The sequence below is a fragment of the Hyla sarda genome, chromosome 1 (genome assembly GCF_029499605.1).
Source record: "Hyla sarda isolate aHylSar1 chromosome 1, aHylSar1.hap1, whole genome shotgun sequence".
NCBI lineage: Eukaryota > Metazoa > Chordata > Amphibia > Anura > Hylidae > Hyla > Hyla sarda.
In genome coordinates, this window is record NC_079189.1 from 262,110,001 (window position 1) to 262,135,820 (window position 25,820).

The 25,820-nt window shown below is 41.9% G+C and overlaps 1 protein-coding gene across 5 annotated transcripts in view; it reads right to left on the minus strand.

Annotated features, from left to right (window-relative positions):
* HMG20B (high mobility group 20B) overlaps positions 1–25,820 on the minus strand; it is a 207,893-nt gene that overhangs the window by 27,006 nt on the left and 155,067 nt on the right. For all 5 annotated transcript variants that reach the window (XM_056571322.1, XM_056571312.1, XM_056571303.1 and 2 more), the window contains one exon: positions 19,600–19,815. In XM_056571322.1, coding sequence (XP_056427297.1) covers positions 19,600–19,815 — 216 coding nt within the window. The remainder of the gene's footprint in view (positions 1–19,599; positions 19,816–25,820) is intronic.

Here is a 25,820-nt window from a genome sequence, read left to right on the forward strand (position 1 = left end):
TTTAAATCACTTCATATACCATGAAAAAAAAAAAGTGATCAAAAAGTCCCATCAAAACAAAAATGGTACTTATAAAAACTACAGATCACAGCGCACAAAATCAGCCCTAATATAGCCCGCTATGCGGAAAAATAAAAAAGTAATAGGGGTCAGAAGATGACAATTTTAAACATACAAATTTTGGTGCATGTAGTTATAGTTTTATTTAAGTAGTAAATAAAATAAAATTCTACATAAATTGGGTATCCTGTAGACCACATGGACCTACAGAATAAATATAGGGTGTAATTTTTACTGAAAAGTGCACTGCATAGAAACGGAAGCACCCAAACGTTACAAAATGTTTAGTTTTTTTATTTATTTCACCCCACAAATATGTTTTTTTCTGCTATAGATTTAGTTATGAAATTATTGATGATGCAAAAATCAAGGCCTCATATGGCTCTGTAGGTGCAACATTGAAGGAGTTACGATTTAAGAAGGGGTATAGAAAAAAACACAAAGTGCAAAAATGAAAATTGTCCAGGTCCTTAAGGACGCAGGATGTATATTTACATCCTGCGCAGACTCCCACGATGTAACGATATCAGGTCGTTGATGGCCGCCGGGACCCTAAGTTAATACCTGACATCACCAATCGCGGTCAAAGTTGACCGCCGCATCTGAAGTGAAACTGAAAGCATCCTGGCAGCTCAGTCGGTCTGTTCAGGACTGCCGTGGTGAAATCACGGCATCCTGAACAGCTTGAAGGACACCAGGAGGATCCCTACCTGCCTCCTGCGTGTCCGATCGCCGAATGACTGCTCCGTGCCTGAGATCCAGACAGGAGCAGTCGAGCGGCAATGACACTGATCAATACCATGTTAATGCGTAGCAGTGAACAGTGTAAGAGATCAGTGTGTGCAATGTTATAGTCCCCTATGGAAGCTATAACATTGCAAAAAAATGTAAATAAATGTGTTTTAACCCCTTCCCTAATCAGTCAGAATCACCCCCCCTTTTCCCATTAAATAAAAATATAAACATATGTGGTATCGCTGCGTGTGTAAATGTCCAAACTATAAAAATATATAGTTAATTAAACCGCACGGTCAATGGCGTACACGTAAAAAAAAATCCAAAGTCCAAAATAGCGTATTTTTGGTCACTTTTTATACTACTAAAAATTGAATAAAAAGCGATCAAAAAGTCAAAAATGGTACTGATGAAAACTTAAGATCACGGCGCAAAAAAATAAGCCCTTATATATTCCCATATGCGGAAAAATAAAAAAGTTAAAGGGGTCAGAAGAGGAAATTTTTAAACGTATAAATGTTCCTGCATGTAGTTATGATTTTTTCCAGAAGTACGACAAAATAAAACCTACATAAGTAGGGTATCATTTTAACCGTATGGACCTACAGAATAATAAGGTGCTAATTTTACAGAAAAATGCACTGCGTAGAAACGGAAGCCCCCAAAAGTTACAAAATGGCGTTTTTTCTTCAATTTTGTTGCACGATTTTTTTTTACCGTTTCTTCGTGGATTTTGGTTAAAATGACCAACGTCACTGCAAAGTAGAATATGGATTTTTAGGTGAAGAATTGAAAGGGTTATGATTTTTAAACGGTATGGAGGAATAAACGAAAATGCAAAAACTGAAAACCGCTGAGTCCTTAAGGGGTTAAGGCCAAAATGGGCTTGGTACTTAAGGAGTTAAATATGTTTTCCGCATGTTTAATGCATCCAGTGGTATTGTGAGGTCCTAATTAATTGGCTCATCTGGCTGGCAGAGCGGGGGAGGGGTGTTAAAACTATGCCCATTGTGTGGGATATGAAAAAAAATGTAATAAATAAACCTCTACTTACCTCCAGTGCTCCCACGATGTCTCTGGTGTCCTGCTCCAGTCCCAAAGTGCGATGGTCTTCCTGAGCTGCAGCGAGACGGGAAGCACCTGGGCCCAAAATTTCATGGTTACTCAGTGAATCGCTGCCTGCAGGGATGTCCCGTAAAAGTAGTAAAACACATTGGAACCGGATGCTTCCCGGGCCAGACAGACACGCTGCTGCACAGAAAACCGATCACATTGGGGTTTGGAGAAGGACACCAGAAGTAAAGCGGAAGCACTGGAGGTAAGTAAGGGCTTATTTATTTTTTTCTAAATATTTCACACAATGGGCATAGTTTTGAAACTTCCCTCCTGCTGGATAACCGCTATTTAAGTTCCTGCAAATGGAACAAAGTAATAACTAATAAGAGTTTGAATCTCTCCCCTTTTCCCATTTTTCAAATAAAATGTAAAAAAAAAAAACATAACGTGTAGTATCGCTGCGTGCATGAATGACCAAACTCTTAAAATATAATGTTAATGTCAAAAGCGCAAGCGTAAAAAAATTCTAAAGTCCAGAAATAAGAATTTTTGGTCACTTCATATACTAGAAATTTAGAAAATGTGATCAAAAAAGGTGCCATCGAAACAAACATGGTCCTGATAAAAAATTACAGATCACAACGCAAAAAATGAGCTCTCATACATCCTAGTATATGGGGGAAAAAAGTTTTAGGGGTCAGAAGAGGACAATTTTAACCTCTTAAGGACACTCCCCTGCTATCTAACAACAATATAACTCCAAAAGGTTAGAAAAAAACCTCTATATACGGTATACACATTATAATAAAATATGACTTTTGTTACAAAATGTGTATAAAAGGTGAAAAAACACAATTAAAAACACTATCCCAATTGCATCACAGTGGTGACCACCTCTCGAGTGACCACAGATCTGTGCACTGATCAAACAGTTTTTAATAGCCTTAGTCTGCTTATCTTAGCTCAGCTATCTACACTCAATCAGTGTAAATAGTTGAGCAAAGAGCTCTGAGGGTAGATGGGCACCCCTAATATACAGAGTTCACCAAATACCCACTGTGGCAGTGATAGTGACACTTGTTATTACACTCAAAGTGTGCGTACATAAGCACACTAGGGCCATTAACAACTGTTTGACCAGTGCGCAAATCTGTGGTCACTCGAGAGTGACATTGTCAGAAATAGGCACTACACTGATGCAATTGGGATACTGTTTTTAATTGTGTGTTTTCTCACTTTTTTGTAACACATTGGCCCTCATTTACTAACAGGATCCAGACACTTTTTGTCGGGTTTTGCGCCAGAACTCTTTCTGCGCCAGAATTTGCGCCCGAATCTGGCACACAACCCGACAAAATTAAAATCACTCAGAGTGAAAAAAAAACAAAAGGGGCGCTTTTCCCGACAAAAGGGGTGTGTTCCCGACAAAAAGAGAAAAAACACTCCGAGTGTGAAGAAAACTCACAGGAAAACCTGTGAGTTTTGCTTCACAGAAAACCGACAGGTCACAGCTGTCGGTAACTTCCTCAAAACGGAGTGAATCCTGCTACCCCCAGCATGGAACAGGGTCTGTTCCATGTTGGGGGTAGTAGTAGAGGGGCTGAGGGATTGATCGCACCGGGTCTCACTTCTGAGACCCGAACCGATGTTATTAAGAAGGGGAGCGGGCGGCATGTTCCGATCCCCTGCAATGTACAGTAAACTTTCATTTTTAAATTCCCCACCGAGGAGCTAATCAGGGCTCCTGGCAGGGTTTTAATATAGAAGCTGTGGTGGGCAAAGATGTATAGAATCGCTGGGGGGGTATATATCTGGCCCCTCCAGCGTTTCTACATATCTTTCCCCCTGCTGCGCTATATCAAACTTAGTGCCCGCAGTGCTTGAATAAATGTACTCCCCCCCCCCCCCCCCCAGTGCTATTATATATCTATACTGACACCCCCCCCCCCCCCAGCTGCGCATATTAATATTCATATTTTCTCCCTCCCCTGGCTGCCAATGAATGAAAACTATTAGCGGCGGAGCAGAAGGCTGCTGCCCGCTCACGCTGCTAAGAGTTTGTCATTCATAGAGGGCAGCAGCTGCATATCATGCTGTGGGGGTCAGACATATGGATATATGTCTGACCCTCACATCATACATATACAAATGCCGGCTCACCGCTATGAATGACAAGTAAGCTATTAGGAGCAGCAGCGCGAGCCTCCCTGCACTGCTTTACTTGTCATTCATAGCAGTGAGCCGGCATTTGTATATGTATGCTGTGAGGGTCAGACATATATCCATATGTCTGACCCTCACAGCATGATATGCAGCTGCTGCCCGCTATGAATGACAAACTCTTAGCAGCGTGAGCGGGCAGCAGCCTTCCGCTCCGCCGCTAATAGAGTTTTCATTCATTGGCAGCCAGGGGAGGGAGAAAATATGAATATTAATATGCGCAGCTGGGAGGGCAGTATATAAATATATATATATATATGCGCAGCGGTGGTCAGTATATGCGCAGCGGGGGTCAGTATATGCGTAGCGGGGGTCAGTATAGATATATAATAGCGCTGGGGGGGGCAGTACATTTATTGAAGCACAGCGGGCACTAAGTTTGATATAGCGCAGCAGGGGGAAAGATATATAGAAACGCTGGAGGGGCCAGATATATAGTCCCGTCCCGTCCCCCCCCCCCCAGCGATTCTATACATCTTTGCCCACTACAGCGCTTCTATATTAAAACCCTGCCAGGAGCCCTGATTAGCTCCTCGGTGGGGAATTTAAAAATGAAAGTTTACTGTACATTGCAGGGGATCGGAACATGCCGCCCGCTCCCCTGCTTAATAACATCTGATCAGATCGGGTCTCAGAAGTGAGACCCGGTGCGATCAATCCCTCAGCCCCTCTACTACTACCCCCAACATGACAGACCCTGTTCCATGATGGGGGTAGTAGTACAAGCACTAATTTAGTCAGAATTTGCAGAGACTTTTTTGTCGCACAGAATACATTTTGTGCGACAAAAAAAACCTGCGACAGAAAGAAAGGGAAATTGGGCGACAGATTAGTAAATAGCATCAGAAAAAAAAAAAAGGAGTAAAGGACTTGCAAAAACACAAACCGACACTCCACTAGTAAATGAGGGCCATTTTGTAATAAAAGTTTTATTTAATTATATCACATGTATATATAGAAGTTTTTTTTTTCTAACCCCTTGGGTTTATATTGTTAGATTTAGATACCTCTACATGTGTTTATTGGCCAACCGTTTGCAGTCCGTGTGTCATAGCCCGACCGTGTATTGATAGAAGGTACGGCACTCTCTGTCAAGGCGTGGGTGCACAGTTAGGGTCCCAACCCATGTAGTAATCAAAGAAATGATAAAATAGCACTCCACTTGCAGTGAAAATAAGGGTAAATTTTATTCTTGCAATCCAAAATTATGAGACGTTTCGGTCAATAATGACCTTCCTCAAACCGGATTGCTGCGGGGAAAGGAGTAATTAAGGAAGAAACGGTATCCAAAAACCAGGTAACAGGTAGGTAGGTGAGGCGACAGTAGTCGCATAGCCCGACCGTGTGTCATAGCCAGACTGTCGCGGTTAAATTGTGGCATCCCGAACATCAAAGAGGACGGGGTGTCCCTGTCTGCCTCCTCTCCGTCTGATCTGCTGCTCCATGCCTGCTCAACAGGCTGGGGCAGTAGAGAGTTGATAATCCTGATCAATGCTATGCTATGGCATTGCATTGAACGGTGCAATCAGAAGATTGCATGTAAAAAACTTTTATATGAGGACAAAAAAATTGTGTAAAAAAAGTTAATAAATGTGATTTAACATATTCATAAGAAGAAAGAAAAAGACGGCCACTCACCAAAGTCCATCTTCACACTTTTATTGCAGCATAAAATACATATATCACAGATACAAAGGGAGAGTGAGGAAGCGGGGGGTACAAAGGAGAAAAGCTCCGTTTCGCACTTAGCAAGTGCTTCTTCCGGCCATACAACCTTCTTTAACACTGCATTACAGATATACAGGTAAGTAAAACAGGTAACCATACACCGGTTATTCACCCACACATGTCAGACGTCTCGGATGGGTGTTACCCAAAATCAGAAGCATACTGCTAGGTCTGTTCTTTCATTTAACCCTAGAGGGCCTGTCGCATTGGTTTGAATGATCCAATGTGTTTCTCTTTTCAGGAGTATTGTGTCTGTCCGTTTTACTATCTTGGCCTCAACTTTTTCAAGTCCCGCAAATCGCAGGATTTCTGGATTGTCATCATACTTTTCTTTCTTTCTTTAGATCGGCATGTAATTAAATCGTTAACTGTGTGAAAAATTTGACCTATTGTCAAGTTTTTTGTTGCCTTATTTTATACTTACAGAAATTACAATTCCTGCAGCTAAAATTCCCTTTTGGTATAAGGTCACCCAACCATGTTTTTTGAATTTTTTGTTCCTTCTTTTTTAGGTTGTCCCCTGTCGTTTTATTTTTTCTGTACGCATCCAGAGGTTTTCTATTGGCAACACTTCTTAGATCCTCATCTGCTTCTATCAAAGGTTCATGGGCAAATTTTCGAAAACACAAATGTACAACGCCTTTGTGCTGCCTTCGCAATGTATTTTACATGCTTGGCACTCAGCAGGGACTGTTCCTTTAAGACCCTCCATTTTCTTGAAGCCTAGAGGCGGGCCTTCTCTCTAAAGCATAGGGCTAGATCCGGCATGTCTCATTCATTCCAGCTCCAGCCACCACAGTGACCAGATCCACAGGACTTCTTAAAGCTAATACAGACTGCAAATCTGATAAATACCAAAGCCTGTGAGTACGGAATTGTTAGTTAGCCTGTGGAGAGAGATGCTAGGCATTTGTAGATAGATAATGTGTTTTCAGTGTGTAGTAAGTGAGCACATGTTAGACCCTATCTATGTATTAGCTATGCATAATGTAAGGCACTTGAATAGCCATGCTTACATTTGTCTTTCATATGTTTGTTTTACAGTTTTACCACTTTCATTATATCTCAGTAAAGATTACATCAGTTAAGCAAACCAGCGTGTCTTTCCTTGAGATTCGGTATAAACTTGATGTGAAGCTGTGTCCACGAGACAGCGGAGACATTATAGCCTTTCTTGTTTGTATTTCAGTTTAGATTGTATTAAATCCGGTCTTTTTTTCATATTCGTTCTCGGTCTACTTTTTTTGATTAAGGTTTCTGGATATGCTCTCTCCTTCAATCTTGCTTCTAAGTCGTCAGCTTGTGCGTGAGAAGACTCTTCTATAGTATATTTCCTTTTTAATCTGATAAATTGCCCATACGGTATTTCTTTTTTAACTGCGTGTTGATGTGAGCTATTATAATGAAGTAAGGTATTTCTTGAAACTTCTTTTCTGTACCCTTCTGTGATAAGTGTATTGTTCATGATCAGTAGCCTTATGTCCAAAAATTCTAATGTTTTCCCCCCATATTGAAGTGTAATTTTCATGTTCACTGTATTGATATTATTGAGGTCACTGACAAAATCCATAAATTGTTGTTCTGACCCTGACCAGATGACTAAAATGTCATCTATGAATCTAATGTAGGTCTTAATGTATTGTAGATATGGGTTATTTGAAGTGTAAATGTACCCGTCTTCAAACATTGCTAAAAACAAATTTGCGTAGGTACAAGAGACTGGGGTCCCCATAGGGGTCCCCGTCTCCTGTCTATACCATTCTTCAGAGTGCTTAAATGTATTATTGACAAGTACAAACTGAAGTACTTCAGTTACAAACTTCCTTAGCCCTGTTGATATCTCGGTGAATTGCAAGAATTCTTCTACAGCCTGTACACCCGCATCATGTGGGATGCGGGTGTACAGGTTGACTACATCAATTGAGCATAGTTTAAAATTATCTTCACATTGAATATCTTGAACTATATTCAATATGTGACTTGTGTCCTTTATGTAAGATGGAATTGAGGGTAAGATGGAATTTAACAGCCAATCTATGTACTGGGATAAGTGTTATGTCACTGAGCCGATCCCCGCCACTATGGGTCTTTCAGCTTCATCATATTGCCTTTTACTTTAATGACTATACTACCACCTTTGTCTGCTCTAATAACCAGGAGATTGTCCCTATTTTACAGAGACTTCATAGCTTGAAGCTCAGCTGAAGTGAGATTAGGCTCTGGTTGTGGATATAGGATGGACTTCACATCCCTAATTACAGCTTTAATAAAAAATAAAAAAATTTGATTCTTTCCCTTTTGTAAACCTCCTAGTTACCTGGGCCTCTTATATACCTTCTGGTTGATATTCTGCAAAACCTGTGGCTAACATCATTACACATTCCCTTTCAATCTCATAAAATTCAAATGGAAATGTCAACAAGCCAGCTCCATCAGAAGCCTCTTGCACAGTCCCTTTAAAAATCGCAGATCCTAATCTAAAAGGGCAACAGATGACCACTCAGCCCCACCTCAGGTCCCTTTAGAGGACGAAAAAAAGAACATGAAATGGGGTAGAAGAAGGAAACAAGGACAGAGATCCCATACCACATGAGCAGAAGAAACGAAAAGCAACCGCCTGGAAACCGCTGAATTAGAGTCTAACGTGATCAACTTAACCAACGACCCCCTAGACGAAGCAACATTATCCTTATTGTCCAAAGGACTCAACTACGGTCTTGAAGTCTAATTCGAAATAGACTTGGCTAGATCTATTAGAGACATTAATTTGTATACGTTCTTCTCTAATAAACCTACGCATGAGCAAAATATATTAGAGGGCGAACAGACCATCGTGATAGGCCCTTTGGGCTTTTTTCCATTTGAATTTGATGAGATGGAAAGGGAATGCGTAACGTTGTTAGCCACAGGTTTTGCAGAATATCAGTCATAAGGTATAAAAGAGGCCCAGGTAACTAGGAGGTTTACAAAAGATAAAGAATCAAAATCCCCCCCACCCACCCCCAAGTCCCCAGGGCAGTAATCTAATATTTTTACTTAAGCTGTAATTAGTGATGTGAAGTCCATCATGTATCCACAAAAAGGGCATAATCTCACTTCAGCTGAGCTTCAAGCTATGAAGTAAAAAAAAAAATAGGAACGCTCTTGTGGTTATTAGAGCGGACAAAGATGGTAGTATAGTCATTCAAAAAAAAAAGGCAATATGATGAAGAAGCCGAAAGGCAATATGATGAGGAAGCTGAAAGGCAATTAGCCGACAGAAAGACATACACCACCCTGTCCGCGGATCCTATCCACAAGATCATGAACAATTTGAGATCATTCCTCCATACATATGTAGAGAAAGGAATTCTATCAAGGAAGACAGACTAATCCCAGAGACTAATCCCCGATTCTCCAAGACCCACAAGATTGTACCATCTTCCAAAAGTGCACAAGTCACTGGGCCGACCCCTGGTAGACCCATAGTGGCGGGGATCGGCTCAGTGACAGAACACTTATCCCAATACATAAATTGGCTGCTAAATCCCCTCTTACCCTCAATTCCATCTTACATAAAGGACACAAGTCACTTATTGAATACAGTTCAAGATATTCAATGCGGAGAAAACGTTAAACTATGCTCAATTGATGTATTCAACCTGTACACCCGCATGACCCGGGTGTACAGGCTGTAGAAGAATTCTTGCAATTCAACAGGGCTAAGGAAGTTTGTAACTGAAGGACTTCAGTTTGTACTTGTCAATAATACATTTAAGGACACTGAAGAATGGTATGGACAGGAGACTGGGACCCCTATGGGGACTCCAGTCTCTTGTACCTACGCAAATTAGTTTTTAGCAATGTTTGAAGACAGGTACATTTACACTTCAAATAACCCATATCTACAATACATTAAGACCTACGTTAGATTCGTATATGACATTTTAGTCATCTGGTCAGGGTCAGAACAACAATTTATTGATTTTGTCAGTCACTTCAATAATATCAATACAGTGAACATGACAATTGCGCATCAATATGGGGGGGAAACATTTGAATTTTTGGACATAAGGCTACTGATCATGAACAATACACTTATCAGAGAAGGGTACAGAAAAGAAGTTGCAAGAAATACCTTACTTCATTATAATAACTCACATCAACACGCAGTAAAAAAAAAAAAAAAAAAAAAAAGGAATACTGTATGGGCAATTTATCAGATTAAAAAGGAATAATACTATAGAAGAGTCTTCTCACGCTCAAGCTGACGAGTTAGAAGCAAGATTGAAGGAGAGAGCATATCCAGAAACATCAAAAAAAGTAGACAGTATGAAAAAAACACAAGAATTAATACAATCTAACAAACTTTTATTTAACAAAATTAGTATGTTTAAAATTGCCCTATTTTGACTACCTATAACTTTCTCATTTTTCCGTAAATGGGGCGATATGAGGGCTCATTTTTTGCACCATGATCTGCAGTTTTTATCAGCATCACATTTGCTTAGGTTTTACTTTTTATTAATAATTTATATTTTTTTTATAAAATGTGACAAAAAAGCAGCAATTTTGGACTTTAAAATTTTTTTTACGTTTACGCCGTTCCCCGTACGGGATGATTAACATTATATTTTAATAGATCAGACTTTTACGCACGTGGCAATACCAAATATGTGTATTAATTATTTTTTTTACGCTTTTTGGGGGGTAAAATGGGAAAACGGACATTTTACTTTATTGGGGGGAGGGGAATTTTCATTTTTTTTTAACTTTTTTTAATTAATTTATTTATTTATTTATTACACTTTTTATGTCCCTATAGGGGGCTATTCATTGCAATCAGTTGATTGCTAATACTGTGCAGTGCTATGTATAGGACACAGCACTGCTCAGTATTATTGGTGATCTTCTGCTCTGGTCTGCTCGATCTCAGACCAGAGCAGAAGACCCTGGGAGACTGCCAGAGCCAGGTGAGGGGACCTCCGACCGCCATGCTGGACGATCGGATCCCCGCGGCAGCGCCGCGGGCGATCCGATCATCCATTGAAAGTACCGCAATGCCGCAGATGCCGTGATCTGTATTGATCACGGCATCGGAGGGGTTAATGGCGAGCATCCGCGCAATTGCAGATGTCCGCCATTACCGGCGGGTCCCTGGCTGCTGATCGCGATCATGTCGGCGCGTAAATGTACGTCATGGTGCGTTAAGTACCACGTCACCATGACGTACATTTACATCCATTGTTGTTAAGGAGTTAAAATAAAATGTTAATGATACCATACGGTAAACGGCGTGAACATTAAAAAAAAAAAAAAAAAAGTCCAAAATAGCTGCTTTTTTTTATAACATTTTATTTCAAATAAAATTAATAAAAATGTATTTAAAAAGTTTTATATAAGCAAATATGGTATCAATAAAATAGTACAGATCACTTCGCAAAAAATGAGCCCTCATACCGCCGCTTATATGGAAAAATGAAAAAGTTATAGGTCTTCAAAATAGGGATATTTTAAACGTACTAATTTGGTTAAAAAGTTTGCAATTTTTTTTAAGCGCAACGTTAATAGAAAAGCATGTTATCAATTTAATGGTATTGACCGAAAGAATAAAGAACACGTCATTTTTACCGTAAATTGTACGGCGTGAAAACGAAACCTTCCAAAATTAGCAAAATTGCTGTTTTAATTTCCCCACACAAATAGTATTTTTTGGGTTGCGCCATACATTTTATGGTAAAGTGAATGATGGCATTACAACGGACAACTGGTCACGCAAAAAACAAGTCTGTGGATGAAAATATAAAAAAAGAGTTATGATTTTTTGAAAAAGAGGAGGAAAAAACAAAAAACTTAAAAATAAAATTGTCTGCGTCCTTAAGGTGTTAAAGAAGGTTGTATGGCTGGAGAAAGCACTTGCTAAGTGCGAAACGAAGCTTGTCGCCATTGTACCCCCCCCCCCCCCCCCCGCTCCCTCCCTCTCCCTTTGTATCTGTGAGTATTTTATGCTGCAATAAAAGCGAGAAAATGGACTTTGGTGAGTTGCCAGCTTTGTCTTTCTTCTTATGAATATGTCTACGATTGCACACTGCTGGTAGCCTGAGCACCGCCACTATCGAACTGCAAGAACCACCCAAGCCCGTGCAATAGATCTCCTGAATCACCGCAGTGTCGTAAGAGTTTTTCTGTTTTGTGAAATGTGATTTAATCCCTTTCCTAATAAAAGTTTGAATTACCCCCCTTTTCCCATTTAAAGAAAAAAAAAAAAATAATATGTAAACAAAAACTAACACGTTGTATCGTTGCATGCGTAAATATCCGAACTATAAAAATAACGTTAAACTGCACGGTCAATGGCGTATACGTGAAAAAATTCAAAAGTTCAAAATTGCGTATTTTGGGTCATTTTTTATACCCTAAAAAACAAAATTTTGGGAAAAATATTTTTAAAAAAACAATCAAAACAAAAAATGGTACCAATAAAAACTTCAGATCACGGTGCAAAAAATGAGCCCTCATACAACCCTGTATGCGGAAAAGTTATAGCGGTCAGAAGATGGCAATTTTAAACAAACTAATTTTGGTGTATGTAGTTAAAAAAAAAAAAAATTATAAGTAGTATAATAAAATAAAACCTACATGAATTGGGTATACTTGTGACCGTATGTAATGTGTCACTTTTACCGAAAAGTGCACTGCGTAGAAACGGAAGCCACTAAAATTTACAAAACCATTTTTTCTTCAATTTTATCCCACAAATAATTGTTTTTTGGTTTTGCCATAGATTTTGTGGCGAAATGACTGATGTCATTACAAAGTAAAATTGGTAGTGCATAAAACAAGCCCTCATGTCTGTAGGTGGAAAACAAAGCGTTATTTTTATTTTTTTTAGAGGGTGAGGAAAAAAATAAAAGTGCAAAAACTGAAAATCCTTAAGGGATTTAGCATACTAATTTTTGCACAAAGTTAGAATTAGAATAGTAGTAAAATAAAACAAAACCTATATAAATTGGGTATGATTTTAATCATACGGACCTATAGAATAAAGATAATGTGTCATTGTTACCCAAAGGTGCACCAGGTAGAAACAGAAGCCCACAAAAGTTGCAAATTTTTTTTCTTAATTTTGCCCTACAAATACCCTCATACGGGTCTTTAAATGAAAAAAAAAACATTATGTCTATTTGAAGGAAAGTAAGAAAAAACAAAACCTCATAAAAATCAGTCCTGAAAGGGTAAAAAATGATTTGATCAATTCGTACAACAATGAAAGGTGAATGTATACAGGCATCCTCCTAAGTCACATTCATTATCTCCCGTGTATCTCATGTAAGCTCATCCCTCACATTTTTTGTCTTTTCATGTGACAATACTGAAGAAGTGACCACCTACTACAATTTAATGTGGTGAATGCACAGCCTGTGTAACAGTGTTTAGCCCCTTAACGACTGCCGCTGTATATATATGGCACAGTTGTGCGGCAGGTCTATGAAGCAAGCTTACTTCATATCTGTGATATCTGAAAAATCACATTGTATGATTCTTAAAAAATTAATTAGCATTTCATTGATCACCTACCAACCAGTAAGAATTACGTCTCTCACAGAAGGGGGTACTCCCTTCTGGGAATTTTTTTCTTTTAAATCAACTGGTGCCAGAAAGTTACAAAATCTTGTAAATTACTTCTACCAGTATTTAAAAATCTTATCCCTTTCAGTACTTAACAGCTGCAGTATGATCCCCAGGAAGTACTTTTCTTTTTGAATTTCTTTTCTGTCTGACCACAGTGCTCTCTGCCGACACCCCTGTCCATGTCAGGAACTGTCCAGAGCAGGAGCAAATAACAATCCCAAACCTATCCTGCTCTGGACAGTCCCTGACATGGATAGACGTGTCAGCAGACAGCACTGTGGTCAGACAGTATAGAAATTCAAAAAGAAAAGAACTTCCTGTGGAGCATACAGTAGCTGATAAGTACTGGAAGTATTACGATTTGTAAATAGAAGTAATTTACAAATCTGTTTAACTTTCTGGCACCAGGTGATTAAAAAAAATAAAAATAATAATAATAATGTTTTCCACAGGAGTACCCCTGTAAGAAGCCCTCCTGTTCTCCACTCATTGCTTGTATTAACTCCACCTGTTTGAACTCATTACCTGTATAAAAGACACCTGTCAATACACAATCAAACAGACTCCAACCTCTCCATAATGGCCAAGACCAGAGAGCTATGTAAGGACATCAGGAAGAAAATTGTAGACCTGCACAAGGCTGAGATGGGCTACAGGACAATAGGCAAGCAGCTTGGCGAGGAGGCAGCAACTGTTGGCGCAATTATTAGAAAATGGAAGAAGTTCAAGAGAACATGCAATCTCCCTCAGTCTGGGGCGCCATGCAAAATCTCATCTCGTGGTCATGAGGAAGGTGAGGGATCAGCCCAGAACTACACAGCAGGACCTGGTCAATTACCTGAAGAGACCTGGGACCACAGTCTCCAAGACAACCATTAGTAACATACTATGCCCTCATGGTTTAACCTGTTAAGGACCAAGGGCGTACAGGTACGCCTTTGCTCCCTGGTACTTAAGGACCAAGGGCGTACCAGTACGCCCGTGGGAATTTCGGTCCCTGCCGCGCGCCCCCCCATGTCGGCGATCGTCGCAAATCGAAAGTGAAGGGATCCCCCTGAAGGGATAGGAGTGAGGTGGCAGGGGTGCCACCCCTCCTATCCCTGCTATTGGTGGTCTAGACGCGACCACCAATAGCAGATCGAGGGCGGGTGGGTTAACTTTCGTTTTCCCCGTTCTGGCCACCCACAATAGGCGGGCCAGGACGGGGAAACGATGGAGGACCGGCGCCGAAGATCCACTTACCCTGCGGGCGAGGCTGCGGGCGACGATCGGTGTCGGAGATCGGCGCGGGCGGCATGTCGTGCAGCAGAAGAGGACGGCTCCCTGGATCCGACGGAAGCCGGTAAGTTGCTTGGCAACATCTAGGGGACTACAGTTTGAGACCATTATACAGTGGTCTCTACACTGTGACTGTCCAGATGTTGCAAAACTACAACTCCCAGCATGCCCAGACAGCTGTCATGCTGGGATTTATAGTTTTGCAACAGCTGGAGGGTCACAGTTTGGAGATCACTGTGCTGTGAACTGTAGCCCACTAGATCTTGCAAAACTACAACTCCCAGCATGCCCACATAGCAGTTTGCTGTCTGGGCATGCTGGCATTTGTAGTTTTGCAACATCTGGAGGTCCACAGTTTTGAAATAACTGTGAAGTGGTCTCTAAACTGTAGACCTCCAGGTGTTGCAAAACTGCAAATCCCAGCATGCCCACACAGCAAACAGCTGTCTCAGCATGCTGGGAGTTGTAGTTGCGTACATCTAGCTGTTGCATAACTACATCTCCCAGCATGCACTTCGACGATCAGTCCATGCTGGGAGTTGTAGTTTTGCAACAGCTGGAGGCACACTGGTTGGAAAATACTGAGTTAGGTAACAGAACCTAACTGAAGGTTTTTCAATCGGTGTGCCTCCAGCTGTTGCAAAAGTACAACTCCCAGCATGCACAGTCTGTCAGTGCATGCTGGGAGTTGTAATTTTGAAACAGCTGGAGGTTTGCCCCCCCATGTGAATGTACAGGGTACATTCACACAGTCAGGTTTACAGTAAGCTTCCTGCCTCAAGTATGAGCTGCGTCAAATTTTTTGCCGCAGCGCAAACTCCTAGCGGTAAGCTCACTGTAACCCGCCAGTGCGAACGTACCCTAAAAACACTACATTAACACAAAATAAAGGGTAAAACACTACACATACACCCCTTACACTGTCCCCCCAATAAAAATGAAAAAAACGTATTGTTCAGCAGTGTTTCCAAAACGGAGCCTCCAGCTGTTGCAAAACAACAACTCCCAGCATTTCCGGACAGCCACTGACTGTCCAGTCATACTGGGAATTTAGCAACCGCTGGAGGCACCCTGTTTGTGAATCACTGGCGTAGAATACCCCTATGTCCACCCCTATGCAATCCCTAATTTAGTCCTCAAATGCGCATGGCGCTCTCTCACTTCGGAGCCCTGTCGTATTTCAAGGAAACAGTTTAGTGCCACATATGGGGTATTTCCATACGGGAGAAATTGCACTACAAATTTTGGGGGGCTTTTTCTCCTTTTACCCCTTATGAAAAGGAAAAGTTGGGGTCTACACCAGCCTGTTAGTGTAAAAAAAAAAAAAAATTTACACTAACATGCTGGTGTTGCCCTTTACTTTTTATTTTCACAAGAGGTAAAAGGAAAAAAAGACCTCCAAAATTTGTAACGCAATTTCTCCTGAATACAGAAATACCCCATATGTGGGCGTAAAATGCTCTGTGGGCACACAACAAGGCTCAGGAGTGAGAGCGCACCATGTACATTTGAGGCCTAAACTGGTGATTTGCACAGGGGTGGCTGATTTTACAGTGGTTCTGCCATAAATGCAAAAAAAATTAATACCCACATGTGACCCCATTTTGGAAACTACACCCCTCACGGAATGTGACAAGGGGTATAGTGAGCCTGAACACCCCACAGGTGTTTGACAAATTTTCATTAAAGTTGGATGGGGAAAAAAAAAACATGTATTCTGAGTAAGAAAATACCCCATATGTGGATGTAAAGTGCTCTGAGGGCGAACTACAATGCTCAGAAGAGAAGGAGCGCCATTGGGATTTTGAAGAGAAAATTTGTCCTGAATTGAAGGCCACGTGTGTTTACAAAGCCCCCATGGTGCCAGAACAATGGACCCCTCCCACATGTGACCCCATTTTGGAAACTACACCCCTCACGTAATGTAATAAGGGGTACAGTGAGCATTTACGCCCCACAGGCGTCGGACCACTGTTCCAGAAAACTGTCAGTGAAAATGAAAAATGTAATTTTGCATTTGCTCAGCCCACTGTTCCAAAGATCTGTCAAACACCAGTGGGGTGTAAATACTCACAGCACTCCTTATTAAATTCTATGAGGGGTGTAGTTTCCAAAATAGGGTCACATGTTGGGGGGTCCACTGTTCTGAAACCACGGAGGGCTTTGTAAACGCACATGGCCCCCGACTTCCATTCCAAACAAATTCCCTTTCCAAAAGCTCATTGGCGCTCCTCCTCTTCTGAGCATTGTAGTTCGCCAGCAGAGCACTTGACGTCCACATGTGGGGTATTTTCATACTCAGAAGAAATGGGGTTACAAATTTTGGGGGTCATTTTCTCCTATTACCCCTTGTAAAAAATGTAAAATGTGTGGAAAAACCAGCATTTCAGTGAAAATGTTTTCTCATTTACACATCCAACTTTAACAAAAAAGTCAGGCTCACTGTACCCCTGGTTATGTTCCTTGAGGGGTGTAGTTTCCAAAATAGTATGCCATGTGTTTTTTTTTTTTTTTTTTTGCTGTTCTGGCACCATAGGGGCTTCCTAAATGCGACATGACCCCCAAAACCATTTCAGCTAAATTTGCTTTCAAAAAGCCAAATGTGACTCCTTCTCTTCTGAGCATTGTAGTTTGCCTGCAGAACATTTTACGTCCTAATATGGGGTGTTTCCATACTCAGAAGAGATGGGGTTATAAATTTTGGGGGGCATTTTCTCCCATTACCCTTTATAAAAATGGTAAATTTGGGGAAAAAATTTATTGAAAAAAAAAATGTTTTTCATTTACACATCCGACTTTAACGAAAAGTCATCAAACACCTGTGGGGTTTTAAGGCTCACTGGACAGCTTGTTATGTGCCTTGAGGGGTGTAGTTTCCAAAATGGTATGCCATGTGGGGGTTTTTCTGCTGTTCTGGCACCATAGGGGCTTCCTAAATGTGACATGCCCCCCAAAAACCATTTCAGAAAAACTCACTCTCCAAAATCCCATTGTTGCTCCATCCCTTCTGAGCCCTCTACAGCGCCCGCTGTACACTTGACATACACAAGGTATTTCCTTACTCGAGAGAAATTGGGTTACACATTTTGAGAGGATTTGTCTCCTTTTACCTCTTGTAAAAATTCAAAAACTGGGTCTACAAGAACATGCGAGTGTATAAAATGAAGATTTTGAATTTTCTCCTTTATTTTGCTGTTATTCCTGTGAAACAACTAAAGGGTGGACACACTTACTGAATGTCATTTTGAATACTTTGAGGGGTGCAGTTTTTATAATGGGGTCATTCGTGGGGTATTTCTAATAGGAAGACCCTTCAAATCCACTTCAAAACTGAACTGGTCCATGAAAAATTCTGATTTTGAAAATTTTGTGAAAAATTGGAAAATTGCTGCTATACTTTGAAGCCCTCTGATGTCTTCCAAAAGTAAAAACATGTCAACTTTATGATGCAAACATAAAGTAGACATATTGTATATATGAATCAAAATATAATTTATTTGGAATGTCTATTTTCCTTACAAGCAGAGAGCTTCAAAGTTCGAAAAATGCAAAAAGTTCTATTTTTTCATCAAATTTTGGAATTTTTCACCAACAAATGATGCAAGTATCGACAAAATTTTACCACTAACAAAGTAGAATATGTCACGAAAAAACAATTTTGGAATTAGAATGAAAGGTAAAAGCATCCCAGAGTTATTAATGCTTAAAGTGACAGTGGTCAGATGTGCAAAAAAATCTCTGGTCCTACAGTGAAAATTGGCCTGGTCCTTAAGGGGTTAAGATCCTGCAGCGCCAAGAACACCATCCCAACTGTGAAGCATGGGAGGTGGAAACCACATTCTTTGGGGCTTCTTTTCTGCAAAGGGGACATGACGACTGCACCGTATTGAGGGGAGGATGGATGGGACCATGTATCACTAGATCTTGGGCAACAACCTCCTTCCTTCAGTATGAGCATTAAAGATGTGTCGTGGTTTGGTCTTCCAGCATACCAATGACCCGAAACACACAGCCAGGTTAACTAAGGAGTGGCTCCCTAAGAAGCATCTCAAGGACCTGGAGTGGTCTAGCCAGTCTCCAGACCTGAACAGATAAAAAAAATCTTTGGAGGGAGTCACCCTCTGGAAGATGTATCAAAAGTTTTTGTATGTGCCTGTCAGGCCCAAGGCCTAATTATTAAAATCCTATATGTGTATTATAATTATAACTGTGTGATGTATTATCCAAGCCATGGGGGAGAGGTCATTCGGACTGTGGGTTTGTGTATTGCATTTTTATTGGGGGTCTGGCTGTTTGTTTCCATCTCCTTTGAAGTCAAAGGCTTTTTTGAAGTCATGCACTCTAGTCCCATCCTATAATCAAACAGATAAGGGGCCAAGAAGAGAGAAGACTCCCTGGTGGGATCAGAGGGGAGGGGGGAATGGAGTCTCCCTCCCAAGAAAGCAGATATGATATTTAAAACAATGCTAGACTCAGGGTGTTCAAGGCTGTGCCCAAAGCTGACAAGACCATCCTAAGAACAGCTGGACTCTCACTCTCAGGGACTGATACCATCATGCTGTAAGAACTTAATCTTTTGTTTTCTGAACTTGTCTTGCAAAACTTTTATATATTTTTGTAACTGTATGTCATTTGTTTCTGTATTTTTATATAGTCAGCACTGTGATACCTTTTATCAGATTAAATGTTTAATCAGCTCTGGTCTTTGATCTCTAAATATATGAGCTCACCTTTCTGAAGGCAGCTCTGGTGGAAACACGTTTATCTAAGGGTTAATATGGTGACTAGTAGTGGATACCCAGAGGTCTGGCGGCTTTAACCCTTGCACCATCACACTCTCTCTAGAGTCGTAGCTGGACCGATAGGGTGTGATCGTGACAGTGCCCATTTAAATGTTCAATAATGATTTACCTGGAATTGGGAGGGATGAGAAACTTGTGAGCAAAATCTGTCGAATTGTTTGTAGTTGTTGTTGGAGGATCATCATTTGCCTTTCCTCCTGTGCCAGCTCTTGTTCCAGCCTCTCTTTGGCACTATTCATACTCTCAGTGTGTCGCTGTAAGATGGCATTCTGCTCCTCAAATTCCATGTTCATTTTGCGCAATCTCCTCAGTTCTGCCTCACGGACTTTAGGAAAAAGATTAAATTGCAAAAACTTAATATTATAGTCTCATCTCACTGTCAAAAAAGTCAAGGGGTTTGATTTTTGGACACAATCTTATCTGTCACCCATTACTAAAAGGAGTAATATCAAATAACCCCTATGCATGTGTCCAAAGAAAGTATATAGACCTTTCTTTTGAGCCAGAACAGAATGCTCTTCTGTGCAAGCAGCTACTGTGGACTTCAGATGTCCTTACATTACAAGGTTAGCAATATATTTGAATGGCTACCATGTAAGGGTAGGGTCACACTTAATGGATCCGCAGCGTATTTTACGTTGCGGATCCGCTGGTGACCTTACCCATAGTGTGCCTCCAGCTGTTGTCAATCTACTGCTCCGAGCAGCCATACACGGGCCTGTGAGTTGCAGCACGCATGCGCAGTGCACTCGGACATCACAGAGCAGCAGTGATGTCTGAGTACACTGCGAGTGCACTCGGCGACTCGCAGGCCCGTGTGGCTGCTCGGAGTGGCGGATTGCCAGGGGGCAAGGCGTGGCAACCGCTGCAGGCACACAATAGGTTGGGTCACGAGCGGATCCTCAGTGTAAAATACGCTGTGGATCTGTTACATGTGAACCTTCCCAAATACTACTTTTGCTAAGTTAGCCATGGCCTGCTCGCAGCAGCAAAGAATAGAAAGTAGAAAGAATAGTTTCATCCACTAACAAGCAACTCCCACAGTTACCTTATACACCATCCAGACACAGGTGGCACCTTCATTACATACATATCTCTGCCCAGACCATTTCTAGGCATTTGGCAGAAGAATCTTTGGTGTTAAGTTTGAGTATAGAGGGCCTGGTGGTGAGCACTTCAGTCCTGTCTTTTCTGTGGAGACACACACTGACTGATCTGGGCAGAGATGTGTGTGTCATGAAGGTGCCACCTGTGTCTGGATGGTGGATAAGGCAACTGTGGGAGTTGCTTGATGGTGGATCAAACTATTCTTTCTACTGGTGGTCTGTCTGGGTCACCCAGAGCCTGTTCACTGTGTGCGCGTGCCCTCACATATTCACTGCTTACAAGTCCTAACAGCTTGTTCAGAATGGACTAGATGGTGGTCAATTCATCAAAAATGAAGACACCACCCTGCTTCTCTAATTCCAATGATATTCCCTCCTCTCAAAGTCTGTGAACTGCCCAAAATGTCTTTAAACATGTTAAAGGGGTTATCCAGGAATAGAAAACAGAGCTAATTTCTTTCAAACACAGCACCACACCTGTCCCCAGGTTGTGTGTGGTATTACAACTTCACTCTATTCACTTCAATGGAACTGAGCTGCAGAACTACACCCAACCTGTGAGACAGACGGGGAGCGGTTTTTAAAAGAAGTTAGCTATGTTTTTCTATTCCTGGATAACCCCTTTAAGGGTGTCTATCAACCAACAATCTCTCACCATCAGGTACACTACCCAAAAGTAGCCTCAAGGACAGCAGGGGAAAGCACTTATGCCCTCTTGTGGCAAAACTGTCTATTCAGACCACACATTTAATAATTTACATATATGACATAACTGTATGTATGTGTGTGTATATATGTATATATACATACAGTGGGTAAAAAAGTATTTAGTCAGCCACCAACTGTACAAGTTCTCATACTTAAAAAGATGAGAGACCTTAGGTATACCTCAACTAAGACATAATGTGGAAAAAAAAAATCCATAAAATCACATTGTCTGATTCTTAAAGAATTTGCAAATTATGGTGGAAAATAAGTATTTGGTCAATAACAAAAGTTCATCTCAATACTTTGTTATATACCCTTTGTTGGCAATGACAGAGGTCAAACGTTTTCTCTAAGCCTTCACAAGGTTTTCACACACTGTTGCTGGTATTTTGGCCCATTCCTCCATGCAGATCTCCTCTAGGGCAGGGATGTTTTGGGGCTGTCGCTGGGCAACATGGACTTTAGACTCCCTCCAAAGGTTTTCTATAGGGTTGAGTCCTGGAGACTGGGCCCCATTCATTCATTCGTGTCCCCATTCATTCTTTCCTTCACACGGATAAGTTCAGTTGTCCTGGTCCCTTTACTGAAAAACAGCCCCAAAGCATGATGTTTCCACCCCCATGTTTCACAGTAGGTATAGTGTTCTTTGGATGCAACTCAGCATTCTTTCTCCTCCAAACACAACGAGTTGAGTTTTTATCAAAAAGTTCTACTTTGGTTTCATCTGACCATATGACATTCTCCCAATCCTCTTCTGGATCATCCAAAGGCTCTCTAGCAAACTTCAGATGGGCCCGGACATGTACTGGCAGTGACAGCCCCGATCATCCTGATGGATAGGAGCGAGATTGCAGTGCTGCGATCTCCTCCTATCCCCTGCCATTAGTCAGAAATGAATACTCACCAATGGCAGCGCACGGCAGGGGGTTGCCATGTACACCCCCTGCTCTGACCATCACTGGATGTCGGGCAGAACGGGGGGAGAAGATGGCGATGGTTACCTGAACAGAAGATGCTGTGGGGACCGCCGATCATCAGTGGAGACTGCGGAAATCAGCCGCGCAGGTAGTGAAGCTACGGTGGGGGGGGGGGGGGGGGGGGGGAAGGAAGGGGGCAGTGAAGTGATCTTTACTGGTGCACTTCCAGTGGTTGCCAAACCAACTCCCAGCATGCCTAGACTGCCCAGGTATGCTGGACGTTGTAGTTCTGTAACATCTGTCCCTTCAGATTTAGCAATTTTCATGAAAATTTTGAAAATTGCTGCTATACTTTGAAGCCCTCTAATTTTTTCAAAAAGTAAAAATATGTCCATTTTATGATGCCAACATAAAGTAGACATATTGTATTTGTGAATCAATATAAAATTTATTTTGAATATCCATTTTCCTTACAAGCAGAGAGCTTCAAAGTTAGAAAAATGCAAAATTTTTAAGATTTTCATGAAATTTGGGGATTTTTCACCAAAAAAGGATGCAAGTTATGACAAAAATTTACCACCAAAATAAAGTAGAATAGGTCACAAAAAAAATCTCAGAATCAGAATAATCGGTAAAAGCATCTTAGAGATATTAATGCTTAAAGTGACGGTGGTCAGAATTACAAAAAAGGGCTGCGTCCTTAAAGGGTAGCTCCCACCATCCTATCTTTTTTTTTGCTAGCCCGTTTCCCCCCCGCTACGGCACTAGCCCGCTCACTCCTCCCCCCCCCCGCCCCGCATACCCCGTTCCCTCATTACACTTGCAGTTACTGCAGAGTCCAACAGCGGGCGTGCAGGGACAGCGGCGGCAACGGCGATGTGCGGGAGGAGTAGCCTCCCAGCCAGTGGCCGGGGAGCCAATGCGCTCGCTCCCGCCTGTCTGACAGGCAGGGAGCGGGTGCAGCCTGATTACCACTCCAAAATCAGTCCTTTTTCAGTGGCCGGTTTTTAAATGTAAATTAAACAAAAAAAATAATAAAAGTATATTAGAGATATGTTGTAGTACATAAGTACTACAACATTTAAAAAAATTAAGTTGGTGACAGTGCCCATTTAAGGTGAAAATGAGCTGCGTCCTTAAGGGGTTAAGCAGGGGGACATGTCTGGCACTGCATGATTTCAGTCCCTGGCGGCGTAGTGTGTCACTGATGATAGCCTTTGTTAATTTGGTCCCAGCTCTCTGCAGGTCATTCACTAGGTCCCCCCCATGTGGTTCTGGGATTTTTGCCCACCTTTCTTGGGATCATTTTGACTCCATTGTATGCCTTCCATTTTCTAATAATTGCTTCCACAGTTGATTTTTTCACACCAAGCTGCTTGCCTATTGCAGATTCAGTCTTCCCAGCCTGGTGCAGATCTACAATTTTGTTTCTATTGTCCTTAGACAGCTCTTTGGTCTTGGCCATAGTGAAGTTTGGAGTGTGACTGAGGTTGTGGACAGGTGTCTTTTATACTGATAAGTTCAAACAGGTGCCATTAATACAGGTAACAAGTGGAGAACAGAGGAGACTCCTTACTTGTTGGGAACGGAGGGCGTATGGATACGCCCTCGCGTCCCATCACTTAAGGAATCATTCAGCAGGAATCCCGTGCCAATGCCCAGGGGGGTCCTGAGACCCCCCCCACGGGTCTCTGGTGACCCGGAAAATAAGGAAGATCGGGAGTGTCAGGGGTGCCACCCTTCCTATCCCTGCTATTGGTCGTTCAGAAGCGACGACCAATAGCAGATCGGGGGCGGGGGGGTGTTAACGTTCGGTTCCCCTGTTCTGCCCACCCACAGTAGGCTGGGCAGAACAGGGAACCGACGGGGACCGTTGCCGAAGGTCCACTTACCCATCGGCGGCAGCAGCGGGCGACGATCGCCCGCAGCAGAGGACGTCTATGCGACTCCCTGGAGCCTACGGAAGCCGGTGAGTTGCCTAGCAACATCTGGAGGGCTACAGTCTGAGACCACTATACTTTGAAGCTCTCTGATGTCTTCCAAAAGTAAAAACATGTCAACTTTATGATGCAAATATAAAAGTAGACATATTGTATATGTGAATCAATATATAATTTATTTGGAATATCCATTTTCCTTATAAGCAGAAAGCTTCAAATAAAAAATAAAAATACATTTCATAAAATTTGGGAATTTTTCACTAAGAAATGATGCAAGTGAAATTTTACCACTCACAAAGTAGAATATGTCATGAAAAAAAATATCTCTGAATCAGAATGAAAGGTAAAAGCATCCCAGAGTTATTAATGCTTAAAGTGACAGTGGTCAGATGTGCAAAAAATGGCCGGGTCCTTAAGGTGAAAATGAGCTGGGTCCTTAAGGGGTTAAAGAGGTAATCCACTGGAAAACATATTTCTTTTTTTTCTTTTTTTTTTATCAAGTGGTGCAAGAAAGTTAAATAGATTTGTAAATTACTTCTATTAAAAAAATCTTAATCTTTCCACTACTTCTCAGCAGAAAATAACTTACTGTGGATCATAACAGCAGCTAATAAGTACTGGAAGGATTAGGATTTTACAATAAAAGTAATTTACAAATCTGTTAACTTTCTGGCACCAGTTGATAAAAATAAAATAAAAAAAAGAGAGATTTCATATAGTATATATATATGTGTGTGTGTGTGTGTGTGTTTTCCATCGGAGTTCCCCTTTAATTCATTAGAAATCCTACAATGTTATTTTCTGTATCTCCCCCCCCCCCCCCCCCCCCCAATTCTGTCTCTCATAGTTGAAGTGTACCTATGATGAAAATTACAGGCCTCTCTAAATACTGACTAAATCCCTACTCTGTGTATGTATGTGTAATAATATTATATGTAATAGGGATCAACCAATTATCGGTTTGGCCGATAATCACGATTTTGGGCATTATCGGTATCGGCAATTACCTTGCCGATAAGCCGATAATGCTCCCTGCATCGCCCCCCTCACCCGCCGCGTTGCACCCCCCCCCCACCGCACCGCCCCGGCCCCATTGCCTCCCCCATCCCCGGTTTTATAATTACCTGTTCCCGGGGTCCATGCGACTTCTGGCTCCTGCTGCGTCCTGCGTTACGCTGTGCGCAATGACGAGTGATGTGACGTCACCGTCAGTGCACACAGTGACAGCTCAGGAGGGCGCCACCGGAGCCAGATGTAGAGTGGACCCCGGGAACAGGTAATTATAAAACCGGGGATGGGGGAGACAATGGGGCCGGGCCGGTGCGGTGTGCGACGCGACATGGTAGGGGGCGCGGAGCGGTGCGGCGATGGGGGGAGCGTTGCGGCGGTGGGGGGAGCGGTGCGGCAGTGGGGGGGCTTGTAGCCGTGCGGCAGTGGGGGGGGGGCGGTGTCGGTGATAGGACTCAGGACCCCCGGACAGGTAGGGGGAGAGAAGCGGGCGGCGGTCTATGGCACCGCAAAAGCCACTGCAGTTCATTGATTTAAAGCGCCCGCTTTAAATCAATGATCTGCAGCGGTGTCGCGGGGGGATAAATAGCAGATAACTTATACCGGAATATCGGTATAAGTTATCGGCCCTAACCTCCACTGATTATCGGT